This window comes from Telopea speciosissima, unplaced genomic scaffold (assembly GCF_018873765.1).
Source record: "Telopea speciosissima isolate NSW1024214 ecotype Mountain lineage unplaced genomic scaffold, Tspe_v1 Tspe_v1.0017, whole genome shotgun sequence".
In the NCBI taxonomy this organism is placed as follows: Eukaryota; Viridiplantae; Streptophyta; class Magnoliopsida; order Proteales; family Proteaceae; genus Telopea; species Telopea speciosissima.
The window spans coordinates 164,312-186,085 of NW_025317353.1; the positions used below are offsets into that span (position 1 = coordinate 164,312).

Here is a 21,774-nt window from a genome sequence, read left to right on the forward strand (position 1 = left end):
ACCATGCTATAAGTTGCTGCAACAGGATCCTACATGCACAAATGTACGGCTTCCCAACAATATTCAGGACTAATGCAATTAACTCATACCAAATATGAACCAGAAAATCTATGCCTTCTGCCACACAGCTAAAAGCCTGAGCAGAGCTGCAACACACCCATGCATACCCAACCTGGAGAGCAGTTCAAATGCAACAGTCAGGGACATTAGCAATGTCTGCAGACATACACAACAGCAGGAACTCCAGTCAACAGATCTAAGCTTTTTGGATTCAAGAACAAGGAAGCAAAGGGGGTCCCAGTGGATTAAGGCACCGGAGTATATAGTGTTGGATGTTTGGGGATATGTCTCAAATCAAACATTGAAACGGGCAAGTAATTTGTGAGAGTAACACTGTTCAAGTCTACATTAGACATCAAGTTAGAGCTTTTCCCAGAAGGCATAGAGCTGTTCAAATTGGTACCTGTGAGAAATAAGCAAAGGAACTGCAGGGATGGTGTGGTGATAGATTACAACGGAATTTTCATATGATCCAAATGAGAGAAGTCATTCAAGACCAAAATTGTGTCAGAATTTTGCTCCAAAATAGCATGATGTATACGGCGAAGTGTAACTAACAATATACCCAGCAAGCTCTTCCGCATTTTTCATTTTTAACACCAGGGAGAAGGGTGTAAAAGTAACATTAAGAAACAAAATAACAAAATTACCCTAGACATAAATTACATGGACTTGACTAACTTCACTACTGCTTGGTGTCCAGGTTCTGAACCCCGGGACGTCTTTGTGAAAGAAAATGTTTTGTCTTTTCAAGAACACCAAAGAAAATTGAACCACCAATACCTATCCAAAGTACTCTCAGCCCGATTCCCTGTAAAAACAACACAAGAATACAAAATAAAAGTGAAACTTAACAATTCAGGATGCCTACTGATCTTAAACTCCAATATCCCCAACCCCCCCTGCCTAAGAGAAAAAAAGAAGAAAAAACAAACAAGTTTCTTGTAATCCTAATTATAAGTTCCACCTTTCATCGTATGACTATTTCCATATTCTAACTATATATAGGGAAAATCTTGTTGTCACCAAGGCTGGTTACAAAAAGATTGTAACCTTACTTTTTTTTCCCCTTTTAGTGTAAAAAACTTATTTTTTCCATTAGGTTAAATCATGTCATTTCACATGGACAATGGCAACTATTGAAAATGACATAATGATACGTTTTTTTCAACTTATTTTTAAAATACCTTTTTACTCTTGACTTAAATAACTTTTGGGGATAACACACAGGGCAATCAAAAGAAGGTTACAACTTCTAACTTCGCCACCTTGGTGATGCACCCATATATATTATACCTAATCTTATATGTATTCTGTCTAATTTCCTTTGCATTGGGCTACTCGTTGGTCGACCAACGGTTATATCAAGAGGCTCAAGAATTTAAAACATTAATTTCTTTCAGATTTCTCATAACGTCTAACAATTATGTACACTCAAGTACATACACAGATTCAGGCATCCTAGCAGCAGTAACATTATCATAGAAAAGAGGACTGGAATAATCCATTAGATTGGATTCACTAAGCATATTTCAATGTCAAAACTAGAATGCTTATTCATAACCATCTGATATGGCTTTGGGATAATCCAAAGTACACCACATGTTTATGATCAACCCTTAAGCTCACCTCTTGGACTCTCTTTGGTATAATTTCTATTTCTATTTCAATTTTTCATTGATTTCTTGAAATAAGTCAATAAATAGGTTTGTGGTCAAGAAATTGAAATTTCTTGGTTGCATCAATTGAAAATATTTTAAGAATAAGAAATCCATTTGGTAGTTCAATTTTGAGAATAAATTCTCTACAGTCTTCTTCCTCCGCAGAACCAAAGCTCAAGGGTCCATGGACAAAGGACCGGAGGCCGATGGCCGTAGAACATCGTTCAACAGCTCAAAATAAAGCTTATTTTTAAGCCCATTACAAGAAAATTGCTGCTAAAAAGGCAGCAGCTTTGCCCTAGCAAGAAAGCGCAGCTGCTGGTACTACTCGACCAGAAACCCAAGCCACAACCCCCCCTATGGAGGAAGGTTTGATCATTGATTCAATGAGACGTAACTTCAGAGGCTGGGGGTTGCAGAGAGAGGGGGTGGAGCAGGGGTTGCACAAAGGGGGTGGGGTAGTGGTTGCATAGAGGGGGGTGGGGCCGGGTTCGCAGAGAACAGGGTTGGGGCAGGGTTTGCAATGAGGGGAGTGGTGGGGGTTACGCAGGGGTTGGGACAGGGAATACATAGAGGGGGTGAGGCAGGGATGTGGGGAGGGGGACTGCGGGAGGGAGGCATTGCCTAGGGAGCGGTGGCTCATGCCAAGGGGGTGGTAGCTAACGGAGGGAGGCTCTGTGTATTCTCCATTCATCCTCTATCCAAAACGAGAGAGAGAGAGAGATAATTAAAATTTTGCTCATGTTCATGCTTGAGCACGTGTTCATTAAGGGTTTAGATGAAATAGGTTTAAATCAATTTGAATAGAAATCATGAAATAGCTCCCCGTCTATTTCAAGATTTCTATAAAAATTGATTTCAACCTATTTCGAGCTAAATAGTTAATGAACACATGCTCAAAATGAGAAAAATTCAAAGTCATTTAATTTCTCTGAAATTGGGTGCAAAATTATACCAAACAGCCTGAGAAATTGAAATACCCCTGAAATTGAAATAGAAATCATACCAAAAAGAGCCTTAAAATTGGGAATGTTCTAAGGGGCTTATGCCTTCATCATCACTAGGGGTGGTAACCAGGGAGTTAATGGGAGGTTCAGCTAGGCTGTCCCGGGCTATATCCCAGCCAAAACTTGTCAACTTATTGAATAGGCAAGATGCATTCATCCCAACCTATTTATAATTAGGTAGGTTCACGCAGATCGCCTAAAATTATACATCAATGAAAAATTAGCTTACTTCTTATTATTGTAAGAACATGTCAATCGAGTAATTGTGCAGATCCAGGCCAGAACTAAAGGGGTCAAGCAGCCCATAAGGTCCAGGGGCTATCCTGAAATTGAGCCCACTTCATAATCGGGCTAACAGAGAGGTTCAAAATTTTGGTTTGTAAGGTCATTTCGCCTCTGCCGACACAAAATTTTGCCAAAATTTCAAGCATTACACCTTATATATCAAGATTCAATTTATTTCGGTTTCTTGCAAAATGAAATATTTCGGTAATTTTGGCAACATTTAGAACATTGGCTAACAGGTCAAACCCAAGGAGACAACATTTATTAACTGGGCAGGTGAGAGAGACATAGTGAGCATTGCCCACCCTAATCATCTCACTCTCGCCTGAAAACCAAACCATTCGTTTATCGTGAAACACGAGTAGTTTATGCTGTTCAAATAGAACTTTAGATCAAAATACCAATATCTAATCAGCAAGAAGGATTCAAAATTCCAATCTCCCCACCCACCCCTTCCCAAACACACACACAAATGGCAGAAATGCATTTAAGACTTCAAATTAAGCAAATACCAATGAGATAAAATGATAATATGATATTAAAAGCAAGAATATGCTTGAAAAGGTCCCCCAAAGCCCAAGATTGCCAATCATTTCAAACAAGTTCAGAAAGTTTGAAGCACTTTGTTGAAGTGTTTACTTAGATTTTTAACCAAATCAGGGAAGAGATAAGGAATAAACATCCAAATTCAAGGTCACACTTTGTACAGAGGAAGCGAAAAGGATGGTCATACCTTTAAAAGAGCAGAAGGTCCTTCTTCTCTAACAATGGTCTGAACACAATTAACAATACCTTTGTATTGGTTTGCTGATCCCTGTGAGCAGGTCAAAAATGTAAAGGATCAACAACTGATATATAATGGATAATACATCTCTACACATAAAATATGAAAGAAGATGAGCAGAAAATAAACGTTCCATACCTGAACCATTAATCTCGTCTTAATCACATCAAGAGGAGTAGTTATGCCACCGGTCAGTGCACCTGAAAAATAACAAGATTGAGAAAAAAAAATATTTCATAGAATCACCAGAACACTACAAGTTCATGCACGCAAAAGCAACATCTGCAATTTTCTATATCATCAGATCCTAGTGTTGTATTTCAGGTTTTGGCCATCTAACATGCTAAGAGACATGAAGCACAATATAAGGAAGAGTAGCAAAAGAAAAGATGATGCTTTAATAAGCAGCACATGCAAATAAAAAATAAACATAAATAGGGGAATGATATACAGGATCCATGAAATCAACCCCAATTAGATGCAATTATGGCTTGATGAGTTCAATTAATCTGGAAAATATGATAATATATGCCCCATCGATAAGGACCTCGGATTGTTGTGGCTAGGTCTTGGGATCGTATTACACCTTCACCCCTCTTCTTCTAATCCTCCAGCCACACATTCTTGAGAAATACATACATACATACATAGAAGTGAAAATCCTGCATTTTTTATTTCTTGCCATTGTAGAATGAACAAAGAGCTCTTGGCGCTGATTTTTTTTTATTATTTCCCATATTTCATGGCAGCATGCAAGTAATCTTTGTTCCTATTACTGTGGCAGTTTATTTCTTTTTTATCTTATTTCATTACTAATTTTAAAAGAAAAAGAATCCAGAGTTACTGCGAAAACAAAAGCAGATTTGGTACGTTATATTACCAGCAAAAGCACCAATTATAGCATTCTCGGGATCTTTTAAATCCCTCTGAGCCTGCACACAAAAAAAATATCAATTATGATTAACGTCATCCTTTTATAGGCAACAAAACGAAAGAATTTATTGGGAAAAGAAAAGTGAGAGAAAAATAAAGCGGGTAAACAGAGGCCAGTATCCAAAGTAGTGTTCGGAAGGGACGTCAAGGATGGCACTCCAGGATGCTTGGGGTGCCTGGTGGTTGTCCCAGCCGTCCCCCATTTTTCCCCTGTTTTTTGCTTCAGGACCCGTCCAGGATGATCAGGACAGGTGCCCGGGATGCTGAAGATACTCGGACTGTCCTAAGCCCCAGTAAGACAATAAAATACAAGAGCTTTGTTCTTCAATAATTTTAGTATTCCTCATTCAATCATGCATCACTTATGAGTAACCATGAATCTTCATGATGTACAGAATTACTTTTGGAGGAGCTTCTATGACTTTTCACAAAGCCCCAAGTTAGTTTCAAGAATTTTGAGAGCAAAAATATACACCAAATCATAAATAAAACCCACCAACAACTCATGTCATTTACGCACATATGCTGTAAAATAGTAACAGAATTTAGCTTACCGCTAGTTTACATCCAATCCGCAGCTGCTCATAGATGCAAAATTGAATTGCATCAAATGGCAAATCACGCAATAAGAATGACCCATATCCCTACAATCTTAAAATCAGAGTCAATAAAAAGGTATCTAAAGCAATCCAGAACATGTAACAGGTATAGCATCATATGCAGTACATTATCCAAGCAGCACAGGCATAAGAAACAAAAATGGCTTCATAAAACAGCATACAACCACATGAAACTGCTTCTCCTCAAACAAGGAACCTATCACTCTCTCTAAGATATGAAATAAACTAGAAGTTACAAGCGTCATAGGACATTTGCACACAATTTAGTTGAATGGTGAAACAGATTTTGCATAGGTTATCTCTACTAGTTGGGATAACGCATTGTTGAGTTTATTGGAGTATAGGGAATTAGCAAAATGTTTATAAATTTGTTACCTTGTTTTCTTTCCAGGGGCGAACCCATTCCAGGACCTTGGCTTACCTGCCACAGAACAGTTTGGTTGGTGCTAAAATTAAGTGGACACGTTGTCCACCCATCATCTTGTCATGGGCAGATTTCCAGTTCAATCTGGCTTCCACATGTCAATATAATGCTTTGGAAATTATTTTTTGTTTGGTGAAATTGGATTGCAGAAGAAAAAGGGAAAGAGCGTCGTAAATCATTCCTTGTTGAGATGAGCCATAGATTTGGACATGAATCAAAAAATTCCCCATCTATCTAGCAGTCAAAATGACCAAATCATCCCTCCATATGGCAGATATAGGAACCGAGCTGGTAACTTTTTCCTTTTTTTAAGTTCATTTATGCCTTGTATTTTACACAGATTCGTTCCATTGGAAGTCCTCCAATGGAGAGACTGATATAGCTTTTGTCAATGTAAGATTTGAAATGCCAATATATAGATAATTTTGAAGGATAAACATGAAAGAACTAGCTGAAAAATGCAAGGAAAGAAAACATATAGTACCAGGCAAACATGAATTGAATTTTAAGAGCCAAACATACCGCGTAAAGACCTTTGAAACCCTCTTTAGAAACTATAAAGCGCACAGCATCAGGAGCAGATGCAAATTGCCCAGTCTGCATCCTTTGCTTGATAACCTAGGAAGTGTTATAAATGAGATGACAAACAGTAAAGCAGCTATAAATATGGACAGTAGATAAGTGGAATTATGTACCTCTGTTGGTACACGAACAAAAGAAGCAGCAGCTCCTCCAATGGCACCTGCAGTCTGCATTTAGCCAACATTCTTAGGGAGGAAAATGGTGCTATTGCAATGAAATGGAAAGGCTTGAAGCAAAAAAAGAAATTATCAATAAGAAATAGAAGTAATTCCACCAGGTAATTTACTGTGAGCATGTAGAGGCTTGATGTGCATAATCTTTCCTTTCGAAACCACTTCAAACCACCCTCTGGTCTACAACCAAGTGAAAATATGCATAACACAGTGCAGGCCAGAAAAAACTTGAAACTTGAGCGCATTTAACAAGGATGGATACATGCAAGTTAGGATCTCATAAAGACTTTATCTTTTTACCACCGTTGCGCGTTACTGATCTACTCTCTCCCTGTGGTCGGCCCAGTCTACCAGCTCATTGTGGCTCTACGTCCGGTCGTGCATGGTATGTTCACGATTGGTACAAATGGAGCGCATCGCGTACTATAACCTTCCATTATTAGGCTGGGCCATTCCATCCAATCTTTGAGAAGGGGCTCGCATTTGATGGTCGGCGTGGCGATGGGCTTCGCTTCTACGATTGGCTTCCCAACAGTTGCAAACACTAAGCGAGAATGGTCGGAGGCGCACAGCACAAACAATGTCATTGTGCGGGGATGCGATTCACCAAGCTGGGGCAAACAAAGCCACCTGGCCCTACTGAATTAGGCTTTCGAAGGCCTTCGAAAGGAGACATTCACAAAAGTTAACAGATGAATAATGTGCCTAGCCACAACAGTAAATTTTTTAGACATTGCATGTTTAGTATGTTTATGGTGATTCCTACTTGTGCCCTAAAGGTGAAAAAACCTATTCTTATTGGTATATTTAACCTCGCTTTTGAGTTTCATAGTGTGCAAGATGATGTTCTTTGCATTGGTTCTCGGATGGTCAAGCTTCTCTCTATAGGCCTGGCCTTCCATCCGTGGCAACAAGCAGCAACCTTCATGGTTAATCATAAGTCCTTGTGTAAGCCCACCCAAAGGCATGGAGTGTTCATACACTTCTGTAAGTCCATCAACAACATGCAGTGACAACGCACTTGATGCATATAGTCACTTAAAGGGCTTATTTTATTGGAAATAAGCCTTGGGATGGGTTATATATGTATTGGGCCTTTGATTCCATGTGTTTTCTTTGTAATGGTCCACTTTAATGGGGTCAAAAATATGGGTAGAAGGTAGGCATACGGGATTAGGCTTGGTTAGTTAGCTATTTAAGTTTTCCTATTAGTATTATGATTCCTTTTTCAACTAGGTTTTGTAATTAGCAATAGAATTTGATTTTTCTAGTCAGATTAGGATTCTTATTTTGTTTTCTATATATATAGCCAGTAAGAGGCTCATAGACGATTTATGATGAATAAAATTTCAAGTTCTCTTCCATAGATACTGGGCGATTCAGTAGGGGGTAAGATATCCATGGAGGAGAGTGTGATTCTGTATCTTGTTGATGGGAAGTCATAGTTATCCTTCTCTTTCTTCTCTTACTCTGTTTTCTCCTTCTCAAGTACTGTTACCATCTGTTCTTTGTGTGCTTGCTGGAACTCAATTTAACCTGAGATTGTGAGGGATTTTCATCTCTTTTTGAATACTGTTTACATGATGTTCATACTGGGGTTTAAATCACAGCAAGAACCCTCTGAAATAGACCTGGCAGATACCCAGTTTTTGAACTTCTTTTGCTGAAAACGAGATTCCCTTTATTCTCCTCTTTTGGGGTTTCAAAGGACCTCACAAGAGGCACCTTTGATCAAGGATTGGTGCTGATCTGATTCACGGATCTGAGTTAATTAAATTTCTCTTGTTTCAGCCTCTTTAATATTTTAGACCTGAAATTTTTTAAAATTAGTTTTATCTTAGCCACTTGATCGATCTAATTGTTTGGGGAGTTTGGATTAGATTGCTGAAATAGAGAATCTACCCAAGTTTCATTCAATTTTGTTGGTTGGATTGAATTTAATTTCAGTTTTACTATTTCTGAGATCACTGTTTCCTAAATTACTTCCAAACCACTCATCGGAACATTCTCATCTTTCCTATTAACTATTGTTTCCTAGAGTTTGGTGTTATTCGGAGAGGTTTGAGTTTTCAGTCAATTTCGGGTTTCTATCTGAATGGGGTTTTTGACTAGGCCAATCCGGGAGGGTTTTAGAGTTGTTCCTACCTAACACCCCCCCCCCCCCAACACCAGCACTTGGTATCATTAAGAGCACCTCAGTATGTCCACCTTGTGGCATGATTATGCAAAGCCCGATGGAGAAATCGAGCTTCCTTTAGTAAGCCCATCTTGGAGATAGTCAGAGCAACAAGTGAATATTCTTAAAGGACATTCTCTAGACTGACGATTTATATTGCAATGTGTAATTCATTGTTGTAATCCTAAGTATGTAAGGTGATTCTCAAATTAGGACTCCAGTAGTCACCAAACCAAAAGCCAGACTAACCTTCATTGGTATACCCAAACTTAGGGATTTTTGAAAAAATGGCCTAGGGAAACACAATGCAGGAAATTGGGTATTTTGACTTAGAGAATGACCAAAACATGATAATATCACTTAAGCCAAAATCACAGGGTGTTAAACACCCAAATTGTTGATGTTTTCCCGAGTGCAGCCTGATCTCGAAAACACCAAATTTGTCTAACCGGTCAATGTTTCCCGAGTGCATCCTGATTTCAGTCAAGCTGTCGCATGGTCGGTTCACAGACTGCGGTCTGCTACTGATCGGTCACTGACCGGTTGACTAACGGTCTGAAAATGGCTAGTTTTGCAACAGCTATAATCGGAAGTGGTCGACCACTAACAATAACTGGTTGACCGTAACTGCAAAAATAGAGCCGTTGGGCCCCTCTTTGGGCAAATCTTTTGAACTCCCTTTGACCATTATTTAAGAGATTTGTGGGAGCCAGTTCACCCAACAATTGCACTACAATTGGAATATCATTATTGAGTCTTAGACCCAAATTGTTGAGAATTATTATCGTCCTTTATCTTGTATACCTACCTTCTTAGAAGTTTTCACTTTGCGTTTACACTTATGTATTTGGCTACTAAGCTTTTGTATTACTCTTCAAAGAGTGTTGTGGTAGGAGATTGGGGAATCTCCGGTATTGTAAGGGTTGTGAGTAGTAGCTCAAAAAACTACTCGGGTTTGATTGTGAGTTTGGGAAAACAATTGTGAGAAGGCTTGATCAATGCCAATTGAAAATTGGTCACATAATGGAAAGTCCAAGTGTTTGAGTATCACTTGGTAGTGGATGTAGGCAAGAGGCCAAACCACTCTAAATCCTATTGTGCAATCATTGTCTCTTTCCTTCTTCTCTCAATTGTGTCTTGCATTGCCTTACAACATTGCATTCATTTGTAGTAAGTTTTAAATTGTCAATCATATTCCGCCTTACCCAATTCAACCCCCTCCTCTTGGGTTCCCACCAGTCCTAACATAAATATCCACAGGATGAAGGATCATCAACCTTTAAATTATAAATATTGTTTCATCAAAGAAACTTAAGGTTGATCGTGGAGATTCATGGCAGTCTACTAAAGCTTGGAATTACTTTATTTTGGTATTGACCTAATTGGTAAGGTCCTGGTTTCCTGTAGGTATCCCTAATTTTAAGTCAGTTTTTCAGTAGTTTAAAATTCTCAGTATGATCATAGGGGAAATTCAAGTATTCTAATAGTTTGAGCCTCACATTGGGTTTTTCATAAGGCTGTTCTGGTCAATAGGGTATTGAGGGATCATGTATTGCAATTACTTCTTTAATTTTTCTCCCAAATCCAGATAACGTAGGAGTGTTGATAGGTCAAAGTAGAGGAGAAGGTATGTATAGATTGATGAAGGGTGATGACCAGCTATAGCATAGGAGTTTCTTTGCTATAAATAGGAGATTGAAGTCTCTATTACACATTATATAGTAGCAGCTATAAGTCTCTTTTATTCTATTTTTTAATTCCATTAGTCATGTAGGGACGTAATCATTCTGAATAGATGAGTGCTTTGATTCATCTTAATTTCTATTATTATTGTTGGTCTTCAATATTTATTCACTGCCAGAGTTGCAGAATCAATAATTAAGGACTACTAGGCAAATTTAAAGGAAACAAGGGAATCAAGATTTAAAAATAAGAAGTGGGGAAAGTACAGAATTGGTCCTCAAAATGTAGCTAGATTGATCCTAGAACAATAAAGAGACAAGGTCAAAAGATAAATATAACTTGAGAAAGAATTGGTTGAAGTTATTTAAACAAAGAAAAATACACAGTAGCAGAAATAAGAAAATTAGGTTTTAAGGTGTAATTTTGTAGAACATCTACAATACATGGATTCTTTTGTCTCGAGGTAGCAGGCAACTAGGTTACGTAGATTTTAAGAGTTGTTCTTTGGTTAGGGCAGCTAGGTCGAAAGTGGGGAAAAATTGCAAGCGCATGGAAGTTGGATTTGAGCTTAAATATGGTTAAAAGAAACAGAGGTTTCATGAACAGAAAAAGCAATACAGATACAGGGATGGAAGAATATAGTGAAAAGAAATAAAATTCAATTAATTTGCTAGCGGTTTGGTCAATTGATTTCATGGTCAAGTCCACTTCATTGGGACTAAGTTCTCTGAAGGACAAGTTCATCAAGGTTTCTAGCCAAATACACAATTATATTGCTAGTTTGATGTCTCGGTTCACTATTATTACTATTATTGTGAACATTCTTGCTGGCTGTTGACATAATTTCTGGATACTGGGCCATACCTATGTGATTGATTCCTATATGCCCTGCCTCATGAGGCCAAGGGATTCTTAATTGAGGAGGAAACAAAAGAGTGAGTACAAAAATTGAATGAGGTTTGTTCAGTATATCCCTATCTGATGCTGATCATTTGTATTGTCATCTGATCATGTGGTGTTGAACTAGTTGACAACATATATGTTCAAGTCCTCTCTCAAAGGTCCTCTTTTACATATACTAGGGTCAAGCACTTCTTAATTGAGGAGGGAGATGGAAGAGTTAGGTCCAAAATTGGGTGAGAGTTTGATGTTGATTATTCACAGAGACATCTAGCTATGTGGCCTTGAACTGGATTGGGAAAATATATTTTTGAGTCTTGCCTATGAAGTCCTTACACAAATAAAATAGAAAATAATAAACAAAAGATCCGTCAATTTGAATTTACCAAATGAGCAAAAGCAGTAAGATTTTCGGGGAAGATCCTTAACAATTTCTGCTTTGTAGGTTCATATACACCAACAAATATTGCAGAAGCCCTGCAGAGAGAAGTCTTATTCATAAACCAATCCAAAATGGATATCAAACAAGTGGCTTGAACAGTGAAATAAAAATCAATTTAGTGTAACAATAGAGAAGAAATGAGATAAAAGGTAGACAAACAATGCTCTTAAGTTTATGAATGAATCAACAACTTAAATTTAGTTGTTTCTTCCTTCAGCAGTGGAAAATTACACAGAAACTGATGTTGAAAATAGAATGTCATAATTTGAAGGAACCAAAGCATCAACATGTCGTTTCCGATGCAGTTGTGATACAGATAAATCAGCGAAAGTGGGCTTATTTTAGTGGAAATAAGCCTTGGGTTGGTTTCTATGCGTGTTGGGCCTTTGGTCCAATGGGTTTTCATTGTAATGGGAAACATTAATGGGCCTAAAATATGGGTAGGAGGTAGGAATACGGGATTTACTTTATTAGTTTAGGTAGTCCTATTTCTTTATTTAAACGTTATTAAAGTGTTTTAGTTGGATTGGATTAGGTTTCTATGAGTCCAACCTTGTTTTAAGTTGTTTTCTTTTATTTTAGTTTTAGTAGCAATAGACTACCTTCAATGTAAGCTATTGGCTGAAGGACTTTTAGGCCTAATTTAATTCATGTTTTGAGTTTTCTATTAAACATATATAAGGGATATGCCTTGTACATGAATTTGAATAATAAATTTGGCTTGTTGCCTTTGGTTCTGTAGTGATTCAGTTCTAACCCCCTACTGAGTCTGCATTCGATTTCTCTGATTTCTGTTACAGTTTCAGACGATTGTTATTAACAAAATCAGATCATTGTCTGGAGATTGCTAGAACCTTTAAGATTCCAACCGTCAAATTCTGTTATTAATCTGCAACTTCAGATTCCTTATGCCAGTAGGATATTTCCATATCTCCTAATTAGACCGTTGGATTGTCCTGAAATTTCAGTATCTTATTCCCTTAGACAAATTAAGCCTCCAACAAGAATTTTGGCCTTTCCTGTTATCTGATTTCTCCAAATTCTGTTTCCTTTGTCTTGTGATTCTGGAATTTTTTGTCAGATTTTAAACCCTAGCCCTTAGGTGTTCTAGAACCGCATTACATTTCCACCCACCAATTACCAGCAGCCTACGCATGGCCCAAACACACCTTGCACATGGAAGCACGATAGATCACTAAGAAACTAGTACTTTGAAAAACGTAGTCATAATAGGAAAATTACTCAAAATGAAAATTAAATAATGGTAAATGAACACAGAAATATGTTTTAGAAGGGGTAACATGTTCTCTTGTACACTAAATTATGAAGACAAGAATCTTTTAAAAAATCTTGCGGCTGCAAGTGAAAGATTTGCAATATATCTAATTCCTGCGGTACACTTAAGTCCCTAACCTTTTATTCTTTTGGAATATCACAAGGTGCCTTTTTTCTCTTTTTCTGGACACAAAACAACTGAAATTTTATTCCAAATAAAAACAGAGTGAAAAAACATAGAACATAGAGTGCACCTGCTCCACACCCTCCCCCTCCACCACCACCACACACAAAAGAGGAGGGGGGGGAGACACCAGAGCAAGGCTATACAACAACCCACTGTCTAAATAGCAAATCTGCCAAAAACAAACCAACCACCAGCACAGAGAAGATCAGAGAGAAAACAAAACAAAGAAAAAAGAGTAAAAGAAAACAAAATGTGCCTAAGATCAGGCCTTTCCCTTGCTTCATAAGAAAAAGGTCGTGAGTTGCTATTGTTCATTTTCCTCTTTGGGCTACGGCCTTTCCGTGGCCCTGTTCTTGTATCTTTTCTCTTCTGTTTTCTTTATAAATTTTCCTTCTTTCTGTTGTTGCCAGTCAAAAATAAATAAAGCTCCTCCATCTGAGACACACTCATCCTAAAGATTCCCGATTGCCCAACATTCCTCTCCATCAAGAATGTTGAGATGGTTCTATCAAAGTAAAAATCTACTGCAATAAAATAAAATAGTCAATGCATAATAACAAAAGAAAGTTTAAAACATGAAATCACAGCAGAAGAAACCATGTTTGCCAGAACTAAGATACTAACGGTAAGACACCAGCAAGATTTCCAGCCAGTCCAGAATACAGGCCCTTCAAAAGAATTTTTCTTCCACCACGAGCTGCCTGAAATGGAAAACCAACAAATAAACAGCCAGAACAATAATGTTATAAGAGAAAAATAAAAATCTCAGAAATTCTACAGAACATGAAAGAAGTGGATAAATAGGAATGGAGATATATTCTCCATCCATGTCAATATCAAAGAAAATGGGTGAAACAATTAATCCTATTAAACCTGTGCTTGGATCATTGGGATCCATAGCCAAAACCAATTCAGATTGCACAAGATTTGTAACTGTTTGAATCACAGAAACCACCCTTTCTGTATTGCCAATCCAACTAACCACCACCTTTAATGTTGAGGATGTGACTGCCCCCTAATGGATCAAGAACTAAGAGAGATACCAGAATGATCATAATAGGAAATGCAAGAACAAGAGACGAGGACATAGGGACTAATAATAAAGGATACCTGACACCATTTCCCTCACAAACCCTTATTCACACAATAAAAATCCAGCAGAACCAATAGGTTCAGTAGGGAGGTAAAACTGGTTGGGCCCCTAATTGGTCCAGCATGACAAGGGCCAGGAGCAAAACCAACCGATTACATAATCGGTCTTCAAGGCCGAGGACCGAGACTGATTAGTAATTGATCGGTTGGTTCTTGGGCATCACTCGGGTGGGTCTATCGGTCGGTTATCAGGCCTTAATTGGTTTGGACCCGTTTTGAGACCAATAAACTTATATTTAGGCCGTGGGCCATGGACATTATCATGCATCCTTACAATGTTTTTGCCAATGGCTTAGTCATATTTATAGTCTCTTCTCTATCTTCCCCCTTTGTATCTATCCAATATAGGACTAAAATTCTTAGACTGTAGGAGACAATAAACACTTCTATTCTAAGGAGCAAAGACTGAGGTCTGAGGGTTTCATTTTCTTAGTCCAACATTGGAAAACTTGCAAAGGGAAAAGAAGTCTATAAATAAGAGAGAAGCATTGGGAGTGGGTGAACATTCCCACTTTAAAAGGATAACCGGTGGTTATCGGGCTCACCCACTCAATCGGGCCAATCCATTAAGCTGCCCGTTGGTCCAACCAGGCCAAACCGAGGGTCTGAGACCAACAGATTATCTAAAATCATCTCAAATCTAAAACCGAGACCAGATCGTTTAATTATTGGTCAGTTCAGCCTCAGGTTTTATCGGCCAGTCAAGGTAGGGGTAATCAGATCAGATATGCAGATTCTAAATTCAGGTTGCAGTACAGCAGGAGGAAGACCAGAATAGCTTGCAGTTCTGGTATTGGACCTGGTTTAGACCAGTTTTCTGGTTCAGTTTTCCACATCTGGTTCAGACCTGGTTCTCGAATCATGCGATTAGATTAGGACTGCTATTGTGCTCTTATTAAATTTCCTGTTAAGGCTGGAACACTTGTTATAAATTCCAGACCTGTTTGAATTCTTTCAACTAGAGTCCTGGGCAGTTAAGGAATACTTTCCTTATCCTGCAATTGGGAAGACTTTCCTCATTTGTTTTGGCTTCTCCTTTTCATATTCTCTCCACGATTGATTCCTATTGGTTTTCAGCTTTCCTAGACCATTGTTTACTAGCTGACTATAAGCCTGATCAGAGTTTAACGTTCTGAAATTTTTTTTACACTGTTTGACTAATGTTCCTGAACCTGGCGGTACCCCTGTTTTTGGAGCATTCCTGCTGCAAATACGAATCCTCACCTAGGGGCATCTAGCCCTTAAATAGGACTGATCTTTGGAGGTAATGTTCCTCACTCCTTAGGGAACAGTCAGTCCAAGTTTCTGATCGAACACTGGATTAAGAGTTATTGAAGTTCGTAATTTTCTGGTGATTGACTTGCTATTTCTGAAACCTATTTTGCATAGCCTAGTCTAACCATCAGATTTCTATATCATCTTTTTCAGATTCATTCCTCCCCAGTAGATCTTCCTTCGACCATAATTTTAGGATCAGAGCCTCTGATTTCCTGCAATCAAAAAAAAAATCTCCTAATTCTGGTTTTTTGAAGTTTCAGATTTGTTTATTTAATTGCTGTGCTCAATCCAACCATTAGAGCATTGATGTATTCTAGGGAATAACTATTCTAATAGATTGTGAGCCTTTGTCAAAATATGACCATCAGAAAAGGTTGATTTGACCCTATCGTTGACCTAAATTCTGTATAGGGTTTTCTTGAGATCCTGTCACAGGGGTAATGTAGCTCTAGATAGGAGACAAAATCCCACTAGAGGCCAAGCAATAGGATCTAAATAAGGCTGCTGGTTTGGCAGGGCAGAATTAGGGTTTTTAGGTTAAATTCTAGGGTTAGGTATGGAGGAATGGGGTAATGTATATCTGTTTTTAATAGGCAGGCTTTGGGAAAGCTATTAAAACAGATTTTAACAAGTTTTGAAACAAGATTCAATTTCCAGAATTTTAAGGTTAGGGTTTTGGGTTTTAGGCAAACAGTAAAGTAGTCAAAACTAGGGTTTATAACGGGAATCTGAACCAGGGGTTAGGGTCGAGTGTTCAGATGTGTAGGAGGGAGGTTCAAGTGGAAGGGGCTTGGATTTCGGGTGGAAGTATGAGATCAGGATTCTAGGGTTTGGGGTTTTAATAGGGTTTTATAGAACTAGGGTTTGAGTGAGAATTTGGGACAACAGTTCAGTTCTAGTGTAGGACTGATGGAGGGGAAACTGTGATCAGAATTTGGTAAGATTCTGATAAGGGGTTGTTGTTGGATAGGCTTAGATGATCTAGGGTTTTAAAATTTCAAACAAAAAATAAGAGGGATTGAATGGGGAGAAGAAGAATGGATAAAACAGAAAATTAAACTTCAAACTTACAGCAGGAATCCACCCACCCTATCCACCTTGAGATCCACAAGGATATACACTCACAAAGGAGCAGCAGCAGCAGCAATCGGCAGCAGCAACAGTCTTTTTTTTAATTCAAAATTCAATGTGGGGGAGCCTCCATGATTTACTTTATTTATAATATGGCTTTATGCCAAATCCTAATACAAATTAATGACTTCTCCTTCACAAAATCGTGGAAGGGAAGGAATTAAAACTAAACAAATAACTTAAAACAGTAAAAGACCTATTTAACCCTACTAACTTAAGTTAAAAGACATCTAACTTAAAACACCTAATTTAAAAGAAGATTCCATATTAGCCAATAGGATTTAAGCACCTATTAACCAATAGAAACACTTCACTTAAATTAGACCAATTGAACCAATTGGGTGCAACCAATTCTAAACCGGTTCAATCTAAAAACAGGAAAATAAACTAAGTACAGAGAATAACCAGCAAATAAACCTACTCTACGGCTTCCTAATCAAGCCCTAAGTTCAAGACTTCTTCTTCTTCTTCTTCCTACTTGGAGCTGCATCAAGGGGTGTGTAATCTGAACCTAAGGTTCATCCTACCTACCCCCCCCCCCCACCATCTTCCCTTAACAGCGCAATTTCTTTCTTTATCTCAGATTTGATCACAGATTTGATCATTAGGCCTGCTTGAATCTGAGATCCATAATCTAGATTTTAAGATTGCATTAATAAACAAAAATCATTCTGTCACCTAGCACAGATATAGCATCCAACCACCACTACTAGTTAACAATAAATTAATTACTTTCATCTCACCTTAGGATCTGGCTACCACTAATAGCTAACAATACTTTTGACAAAAGAACAATTATTTTCAGCTTATTGTTCAAGAAGGAAAAATAATTTTCACCTTTCAATATCAAATAGATTACTATCATTATCAAGTATATTACTATCATAATGCAAGCTGCAAAGCAGCAGTTGTTACCATAGCCAAATTCTAGAAAGAACAGGATTACCAATCAGGTTGCGAGCCTTGGCGCAACGATTAAGCTGTGCTATTGCAATCATCAGGTTGCGGGTTCAAAACATGGAAACAGCCTCCCCGCGAAGCGGGGGTAAGGCTGCATACATTTGCCCCTCCCAGACCCTACAGTAGAGGAAGCCTCATGCACTGGGATGCTGTTTTTCAGTTTTTTTAATAGGACTACCAATGCTAGTTTTCATGCAATAAGACAAATGTAATGGATCTTCTATCCAGTAAACCTGCCTGCAGGCGAGTCTTTATTGTATCAATTGGGTACAGAGCTGTCTCGACAACAACACCAGCAGTACCTCCTGCTATAACACCCTCTGCAAAATCCAAATCAAAGTGATTAGTACACACTTTGCAAAATCAAGATTAGACTAATCAGAAACAAGGGAACTGAACTGCTTGCCTTTTCCCATGCTGATTCTTATATAGTGACAAGTTCTATAACATGGACAAAAGAGTTTACAAATCTAAGATAAGGTTCTATAACAGTATAGATACATGTGAAACTTGCTGAATGGAAAATGTTTGACTAGATGCCAAGTGGTCAACTTTGTCTACTATTTTCTAGCACAGCCAACTTGACATTATTTAAAACCGAAAAGACCTTGACGGATGAATTGCAAAATGAGTTTTTAAGGCCCATAACAAACTGGCTAGGTTTATGCCTCACCCACAGTTCATGGGCTAGGTTGAGCTTAACCTTGTATGTCACAAAAATAGATCTTAAAGTCCTTGGCCATAATATGCTCATTAGAAACATAAAATAATTGATTAAAGCTTTTACATGGACAAACAGAATATGTAACATCTTTAACAACTCAAACCAATAATCATGAAAGGCCTTTGCTTTCATACTTTTTTATGCCAATTTTATGGAACGCTCTACCTTAAAATTTTCAAAGGGACTAGCTTTGCCTAGTAAATAGAAAAACAATACCAATGTTTTGATACCTAATTAATTCCCTCAAAATTGTAACTCTAGCATTTCCATTAGAAGGAGGGAAAAAGAACTTTAACATTACCTGGACTTACTCAAATAAACCAGAGCTTAAATTTCCTTAAAAGCCTAGAGTATTCATCTTCTTTTGTTAAAAATACCTCAATAAGATTTTCCTTCTATTTTACTTGGGAGAGCTGTACCATGTTTCTTCTTTTTCCTCTCCTTTCATCAGATGAGGTCGGCTTATAGTATAGAACAAGATCCATTTTCACTTTTTTTCGTTATGCAATAATTTTCTAACTTGATCTTTGAATCAAAATGCCACTTTGAATCACAGGACCCCTTGAATCTTTGTATTAAAGAACAACATTTCAATGAGTTTAAGTGGACAAGCCAAACCACCAGCATAGAAGTTTCTAACCAATTAGGAAGCATTTCCAACCTAAACCCATCTTCATGAATGATCTTTGGTCATACCAAATAAAACACGTAAAAAGTCAAATGGCTTTTCTTCCCCAATGCTGACGGTTGCAAAATGCTTCTGTGACTCCAATAGGGAGGAATGCCTTTTATCCATCAAAACATCTGCAAAAGCATATCATCTGCTCAAAACAAGCAATAAAATTGACTTCCAGTAATAGCAACAAGATATACTGAAACAACAAGTACAGAGCTCAGCACAAAACCATATCAATAAAACTTCCAAGGCCATGCCAAGATCCCTAGAGAAGCATTCTGGATTTCCAAGAAAAAGGAGATTCAAGAAGGATGTTAACACAACTGCATCTAAATTCAGCATAAAAAGTTACGAGATGCAAGAGGTTAATTAAAATGGGAGGAAGAAGCTGCCAAGCACTACAAGATAGACTTTGGGAGATAAAAATAACAGCTTAAAAAACCCATACTATGAAAAAAATAAGTATTTGCTGTCAAGCAAAGGGATACTTCATGAGTTACATCATAATCCTATGAAGGACATAAATAGATGTAAAAAGTTCAAAACTTTTACCAAGAAAATTGTTCTAGGAAATTATAGAACTCATAATGTGGTCGACATGTCAATTTACATCAAACAAGTAAGCTATATTTGGTAGGAGAGGTAGAACTCGAATTTTACTTTAGATGTTTTGCCCCATCCCCTTAGTCCCTCTATCGACCTCCATATACATAGATGGAAATGAAAAGAATAAAAACTGAATAGAGCTTTATTCACTTTGGTTGGATCAATCATAATCTGTCCCTTCATATGGCATTCTCTTGTAGTAATATACTTTATTTAATTATGAACACCACATAGTATTCTTTTTTCTGATTTTTTTTTTGCTTTCTTTCATGAACATATGGATCATGGAGGTGTTATGTATCATGAAAAGAAAGGCAGTATATGTGAAAGAGAATCAGGGATCCCAGAGAGAAAGAGAGAGAGAAACCAATAGTTATTCATTCAAACAACAAAATGATATAGTAGTTGGCAGTAGTAACAATAGGAAACAACAATCAACGCGAAAACAACAACAAAAATAATATATATTAACAATTAGGTACATGGTTGAATGCTTACAAAACGATCTTATAGAAAACGCCAGAATTACACTTCTAAAATCTAAGTCAGTTGTTTGATTGGCAATGGAGGAACCATCAACATTTACAGTTCCAACATAATTTCTTACGCACGTAACAGTAAGGAACACTTTCCTTCAGCGCAACAGTTCGTAGAATCCAGAGTAATTGGGCAAAGTTTTGATAAGTCACAGAAAAGAAAGGTTTACCTGATGAGACTGGAGGTGAGCTTTTTGCACCCACGGTCGATATGGGAGGACCCATAAAGTCCAACAACGTTCTACCTACAAAATCGCTGAATTGAAACGTCAAAATCTGTGCAATAAAAAAATCTTCGAAGTATTGAAAGTGCCATCGAGCGAATTATTAAATCTAGTTTACCCAATAAATTGCATCTTTTGGAATGAAACGAGAAAATGATTTCAGAGAAATTCAGACTACGGAATATTATTACCAGTACTGATTGTATAACGAAAATTAATGAAAATTGATGAAGAACTCAGAACCCAAAACGGAAAGAAGTAAATGATTAAGCGACCATAGAGAATAAACGAGATTTAGAGAGAAAAAATGAACAATAACAGATGCTTCTAGTATAAACTACAAAGCTGAGAGAAAAATAGACTTACTCCTGCTACCGTGGAAAGAAGAAAGAAGCTACAAAAGAAATAAAAGGAATTTAGAAAAATGAAAAGGAGACAATAAGAAGAGAAAATTCAGTGAGAGAGCACAAAGAATGATGGGTTTACCTTAAGCTGGCATATTCTTTTCCGTTGTTGCCTCAAGCAGCGGCAGCAGCAACGGTAATTTTCTTCGGCGGCTCTAAACGCTTTCTTGATGCTAACTGGTAAGAGTTTCGAACGTCGGGTGGAGGAGAGGCAACGGCAAGAAAAGCCTTCGTTTCCCATCCTCTACTAACAAATTATTTTATGTGTCTAACTACCAAAACACCCCGTTAAAGCCCACGTGCTTTAAAAAACTTTTTGTTCTTTCTGATTGGATTTTAATCTGTCCAATTCCATCCGTGTGTCGAACCGCTCAATCCACTCTTAACTCTTAGTCCTAATTGTTTTAAGGGCGAGGGTTGGACACGTCACTCACTTTCAACAAATTAATGGTATGCACCAATGAGGAGCATTAGATGACTATGCAGGGGCGTCATTTCATAGGGGATGGGGAGAGAGACAGACACATGACTGGGCATCCCAACGACGTGCTAAATCTTTTTCCTTGTTTTCAAGTAAAGAGATCTGTATGCCTTTTTAGCCACGTGGCCAAGGTTATCAGTATCCATATTGGGATCATTATTAATATAGAGATGATATGAATTGGGGCATATCCGATATTTATCAAGAGAAAAATTCAAAAGCCAGCCATTTTTCTATCAAAACTCTCAATCTTTATCAATATCATATTGGTATCAAGTATCGATGACACTGAAACCTATTGGCATTGTTGATACCGATATCTTGATCTATGCCTACGACTACTTGCTTGTATTGGCATCTAATATGCAAAACTAAATAACTAATAGTGAGAGCAAAATAGTATAATTACT

The 21,774-nt window shown here is 37.7% G+C and overlaps 1 protein-coding gene across 1 annotated transcript; it reads right to left on the reverse strand.

Moving 5' to 3' along the window:
• Window positions 1-488: 488 nt before the first annotated feature.
• On the reverse strand, window positions 489-20,504 carry LOC122647291 (S-adenosylmethionine carrier 1, chloroplastic/mitochondrial-like). The gene is made up of 12 exons (XM_043840712.1): window positions 20,426-20,504; window positions 19,134-19,241; window positions 17,947-18,033; window positions 13,817-13,889; window positions 11,675-11,765; window positions 6,470-6,523; window positions 6,297-6,392; window positions 5,285-5,374; window positions 4,678-4,729; window positions 3,936-3,997; window positions 3,747-3,827; window positions 489-871 (listed from the first exon to the last, which is right to left on the reverse strand). Exons 1-12 carry the CDS (start codon window positions 20,478-20,480, stop codon window positions 746-748), a joined length of 975 nt encoding a protein of 324 aa, XP_043696647.1. The 5' UTR covers window positions 20,481-20,504; the 3' UTR covers window positions 489-745.
• Between the last annotated feature and the right edge of the window lie 1,270 nt (window positions 20,505-21,774).

Excerpts from the sequence above, each read along its gene's own strand:
- LOC122647291 (XM_043840712.1), bottom strand. The coding sequence starts at position 20,480 with ATGGGTCCTCCCATATCGACCGTGGGTGCAAAAAGCTCACCTCCAGTC. Across the intron at positions 6,524-11,674 it reads TTACTGCTTTTGCTCATTTG|ACTGCAGGTGCCATTGGAGG; the intron begins GTAAATTCAAAT and ends GGCTAAATGCAG. Across the intron at positions 5,375-6,296 it reads GTTTCAAAGGTCTTTACGCG|GGATATGGGTCATTCTTATT; the intron begins GTATGTTTGGCT and ends TTAAGATTGTAG.